General features: G+C 45.5%; 1 protein-coding gene across 2 annotated transcripts; it reads right to left on the bottom strand.

Annotated features, from left to right (window-relative positions):
• Nucleotides 1-2,104: 2,104 nt before the first annotated feature.
• LOC119961677 lies at nt 2,105-3,724 on the bottom strand. 2 transcript variants are annotated; one of them, XM_038788966.1, is made up of 2 exons: nt 3,377-3,724; nt 2,105-3,077 (listed from the first exon to the last, which is right to left on the bottom strand). In XM_038788966.1, the coding sequence occupies exons 1-2, from the start codon at nt 3,562-3,564 to the stop codon at nt 2,621-2,623; spliced, it is 645 nt and encodes a 214-aa protein (XP_038644894.1). In that variant the 5' UTR covers nt 3,565-3,724; the 3' UTR covers nt 2,105-2,620. The 2 variants fall into 2 exon arrangements, with proteins under 2 accessions (XP_038644894.1, XP_038644896.1); XM_038788968.1 differs by having other exon boundaries at nt 3,654-3,722.
• Between the last annotated feature and the right edge of the window lie 1,526 nt (nt 3,725-5,250).

Genomic DNA, 5,250 nt, shown 5'->3' with positions numbered 1-5,250 from the left:
TGCGCATGCCTCAATCACATTCCCCTCATTCACTCCGATTGGTTGGAGGACCAGCCGCCCTCACTCGTTCCTCCAGTTCCGCCTCCTCCTGCTATTGGTCCGGAGCTGCTGTCAATCACCCGGACATTGTGACGGTGACAGACGGTGAGAGGGGCCACAGGCTGACTGTCCAATAATAACAGTGAGAGTCTCAGTGGGACAATCAGACAATAATAGTGGAGATGGGACCCAGAGGAGAAACAGCAAAGGATTCAATCACTTTGAGAGTAACAAACACAGTGTCTTTCCAGTAATAAGTCAGACTGCAGTGTGTGAGTGAGGAGGCCATTCGGCCCATTGAATCTGCACCGACCCTATGAAATATCACCCTATCTGGGCCAATCTAGGGCGGCATGGTAGCACAGTGGGTAACACTGTTGCTTCCCAGATCCAGGGTCCCAGATAATAATTCTGTCACTGTTATTATTAGACAATAACCTGCCTGAAATGAAAATCGCTTATTGTCACAAGCAGGCTTCAAATGAAGTTACTGTGAAAAGCCCCTAGTCGCCACATTCCGGTGCTTTTTCGGGGAGGCTGGTATGGGAATGCCTGTTATTCCAATGCTGGTGTGTGTAATCTGTCACTGTTATCATTAGACAATAATAGGAGGGCAAGATGCAAGGTAGCAATGATAATTTGATGTTTCTGTGTTATAGTCAGTGTCACTGGGAGGTGTGTGATAAAATAGGAATGGAAACATCGTGACAGAGGCACGTGTGACTGACTCCACCTGATTCAGAACTGTTCTACCCAAGATGAGAGCAATGAGGACATGGGGAACTCCAGAGATTTCTGGTATCTGAGCTGCATCTGTAGAGGAACTGAAATCATTCTAGTGGTTCTCGATTTATACAGGAAATATATCTGACAGCTAAAACCAAAGTTTCAATCTTCTCTTTGAGACACATTGTGATTGAAAAGATCAAATGTTAAAACATCAGGAGAGGAACAAAACCTCCTGCTGTTGGGAAACAGTATCTCCCCATCGACACTGTCACAAATCCTTCATTTTAAACACCTCTATTAAATCTCCTTTTCACCTTCCCTGATATCCCGGTTTCTCCTGCTCTGAGTCAGAGGGACTCGAAACGTTAACTCTGTTTCTCTCGGTACCGATGCTGCCAGAACTGCTGAGTTTTTCCAACATTTACTGTATCGTTCCCTCTTTTTCCTCCTTCAATCTATCAAACACTTCATGATTTTGAACACCTCAATTAAATAGGAATAGGAGAAAAATATAGATGGAAGGAGAAAGAAAGACTGAGATTTTAAAAAACAGAAAGGTGAGGTGAGAATAAAAGATGAGTAATAGAGGAAACAAGGAACACAGAAAGAATGATATAAAATATAAGGGAGCAGGTTATCAGCTCTCAGCTACAGAGAGCAGAATGAACCATGGAAGAGAGAGATTGGGACACATTTCTTACACGCCTCAGGATTAACCCACGCTGTCAGTGAAGAGAGATGAGAAAGACCCAAGTGTGATTTGTCCCTCTCAGTGTGACCCTGAAAGACTGTGTCCAGGTTGAAGTTCTGTTCCTGCTGTATGATACTTCCCCAGATTGTCCTTTCTGAGTTCCAGACAGGTGATGTTAAACACTCAGGTGGGAAAGATAAAAATCTGCAACAACGTTTCAAACAAAGTTGATTTATCTCACATTTATTCAGAATAATAAACCTCATCAGCAGATTAAGACTGTCAGAGTAAACATTATTGAGTCCTGTACATGATTAACAAGATCAATAGGGTATAATCTAAACCTTGTAGTCGCTTGTGAACTCGCTGGTGTGTTAGCAGGTGGGATGAATGAGTAAATCTCTTTCCACAGACATTACAGTTGAATGGCCGCTCCCCTGTGTGAACTCGATGGTGTTTCAGAAGATAAGATAAATGAGAAAATTCCTTCCCACATCTGGAGCAGGTAAATGGCCTCTCCCCACTGTGAACTCTCTGGTGTGTCAGCAGGTTAGGTGACTGACTGAATCCCTTCCCACACACAGAGCAGGTGAATGGCCTCTCCCCAGTGTGAACTCGCTGGTGATTCAATAGGTTGGATGAACGAGTGAATCCATTCCCACATACTGAGCAAGTGAATGGCCTTTCCTCACTGTGAACCTGCTGATGTGTCAGAAGGTTGTATGAACATGGAAATCCCTTCCCACATGCAGAGCAGGTGAACGGTCTATCCCCTGTATGAAGTTGCTGGTGTTTCAGAAGATTGGATGAATTAAGGAATCCCTTCCCACAGTCAGAGCAGGTGAATGGCCTCTCCCCAGTGTGAGCATATTGGTGTGTTAGTAAATCCTTTTCGTTTTAACACTCTTCTCACAGTCAGGACAGTTAAAACGTTTGTTATCAGACTGAACAAGTTGATGTGTCTGCAGGTGGGATGACTGAATACATTGATGTGTCAGCAGATCCTTTTTACATTTAAAACTCTTCTCACAGTCAGGACATATAAATGGTCCCTTATCAGTGTGAACAAGCTGATGAGTCACAATGTGGGATGACCGAGTGAATCACGTTCCACACACCAGGCAGGTAATGGCCTCTCCTCAGTGTGAACTCGCTGGTGTGTCAGAAGGTTGTATGAATGGTTGAATCCATTCCCACAAATGAAGCAGATGAACGACCTCTCCCCAGTGTGACTACGCCGATGACCTTCCAGTTGTGATGGGTAACTGAATCCCTTCCGACAATCCGCACACTTCCACAGTTTCTCCATGGTGAGGAGTCTTTATGTCTCTCCTGGTTGAAGCTTTGTCCACACACAAACAAGCATTTAATTTCTCCCTGCAGTGAATGATGTAATACTTTTTTGAGGCTGTGTAACTGGTTAAAACTCTCTCCAGTCAGTGAACTGAAAACTCTCATTGGGGGTGGGTCTCGGTGCTTTTGGAGCCACCCTGCTGAAACAGAACAAACACTTCTTCCAAATTCAAAGACTGAAAATATTGAGCTCTTAATGAATTGAGTGATTTTGATATGATGTTTGGTTTTGAGTTTTCTGTCAGCCAATTCTCCACCCAATATCCTGTAAAAGGAGTTTACAAAAGCCATCAGTCAGTCTAGAATAGAAATTCTGAACAGACAATTCCAGTTTCTCTGGAATATTTTTTCCTCTCTTGTTCCCCCAAAGCTGTAAATCGTGGTCCCACACACTCTCCTTCCTCCCTGGGCTGAAATCCAAACCCATCTCACCATCTGCACCATTTCTTTCCTCCACTCCCAGTTTTCTCCCTCCCTCTCCTCTGCCTGGGTTCAGTTCTCCAGCTCCTGTCTGCAGACTGACAATAAAACCAATGGGTCTTATTGGGGGGTTTGGGTTCTCACCATTGTCCCCGCTCGCGGCGGCTCTCATTCAGCCTCTGGGAGCCGCACTCACTCTCACTGCGGCTGCGCTCAGCCCGGAGCAGCACCGCGCATGCTCCGCATAGAGAGGCGCCTTCCGGTGGCGGGGCACAATGGCGCCTGTGCGTTCTGACTCCTGAAATGGGGATGTATTCATGACCGCCGTGCATTCGGGGTACCCTTATCCGCCATTATTCTATTACGTTCCTCAGGGTGGTAAATTGGTTCCGGCACGTTTGATACAATTCGGTGTTAGTACCGCATGTGCCAGCCGCATCGGTGTTTTTCTCTCTGATCGGCCCCTGTTAACGGCTGTCATCTGTTTAGGGATCGATATGCCGCAGGGCGCCTGCGCGGACGCCATCTTTCTCATGTGGAGCTCGGCGCATGCGCGGCCGTCGTTGACCCGGAAGCCGGAAAAGAGAATCTTGTGAATTTCTCTCCTGGACTGAGAGTGAAATTCTTTTCGAAACTCCTTTAGAAAGACGAGGATTTACCAACGGGAGCGTCAAACCAAACATCACATCATCCTCTGACTGAGTTACTCGATTCATCAGGACCTGAATATCATTGGGCGGTAAAATGGTTTGTCTGTTCTGTCTGGACAAAGATTTCAGATATCAGAGTGACTGGGAAACTTTTAATGACCATTCCAGGTTAAATTTGAGACTACACCGATCACATTGGGGAAGTTAAATAATTTGCTGTTGTACTCTTATGTAGGCAGGTAAATTTCAAAATTACCATATTAGCATACTTAGCAGCTAAACTGGGCAAACTGCTGACCTTGTTCGTGATGAGAGTTACTATCCGGGATTTTATTAAAGTTTGTTGTTCCTGTTGCATTTCATTCAGCTCATCGTGGCTGCAAAGTACGTATTCAGCCTCATCTCAATTTCCAGATTGTGGTCTGTAGCGTTTTAAGATATGTCAATTCAGATGTCTATCTAAATACTTTTTACATGTTATGAGGGTTTCTGCCATCATTTCAGGGCGCATGTCACAGATCCTCACCACCCTCTAAATCTCCTAGTCCTTCCCTAAATCTCTGCCCCCTTTGTTATGTATCCCTCAACCAAAGGAAATAGGACGTTCTTATCCAATCTATTTAGTTCCTCCGAATTTTGAAAAAATATAAATTTATATTTTTTTCCAATTAAGGGGCAATTTAATTTTGCCAAGCCACCTAACCGGCACATATTTGGGATGTGGGAGTGAAACCTACACACAATGGGAGAATGTGCAAACCCCTTACAGACTGTGACCCAGGGCCAGGATCGAACCTGGGTCTCCAGTACGCAGGCACACAACCACTGTGCCACCATAGAACAGTACAGCACAGAACAGGCCCTTCGGCCCTCGATGTTGTGCCGAGCAATGATCACCCCACTCAAACTCACGTATCCACCCTATACCCGTAACCCAACAACTCCCCCTTAACCTTACTTTTTAGGACACTACGGGCAATTTAGCATGGCCAATCCACCTAACCCGCACATCTTTGGACTGTGGGAGGAAACCGGAGCATCCGGAGGAAACCCACGCACACACGGGGAGGACGTGCAGACTCCGCACAGACAGTGACCCAGCCGGGAACCGAACCTGGGACCCTGGAGCTGTGAAGCATTGATGCTAACCACTATGCTACCGTGCTGCCCATGATCCCCCAGAATTTTATACATTTAGAATAATCTTTATTATTGTCATAAGTAGGCTTCCATTAGCACTGCAATTAGGTTACTGTGAAAATCCCCTAGTAGCCACACTCCGGCACCTATTCGGGTATACAGAGGGAGAATTCAGAATGTCCAATTCACCTAACAAGCATGTCTTTCGGGATTTGTGGGAGGAAACCC

The sequence above is a fragment of the Scyliorhinus canicula genome, unplaced genomic scaffold, assembly GCF_902713615.1.
Source record: "Scyliorhinus canicula unplaced genomic scaffold, sScyCan1.1, whole genome shotgun sequence".
In the NCBI taxonomy this organism is placed as follows: domain Eukaryota; kingdom Metazoa; phylum Chordata; class Chondrichthyes; order Carcharhiniformes; family Scyliorhinidae; genus Scyliorhinus; species Scyliorhinus canicula.
This window is presented reverse-complemented; position numbering and strand designations above follow the sequence as displayed.

Bases quoted from the DNA above. Each gene is read 5' to 3' on its own strand.
- LOC119961677 (XM_038788966.1), bottom strand. From the start codon at position 3,564: ATGCACGGCGGTCATGAATACATCCCCATTTCAGGAGTCAGAACGCAC. The intron at 3,078-3,376 runs GTGAGAACCCAA...CTCCTTTTACAG, and splicing joins CGCCGCGAGCGGGGACAATG to GATATTGGGTGGAGAATTGG.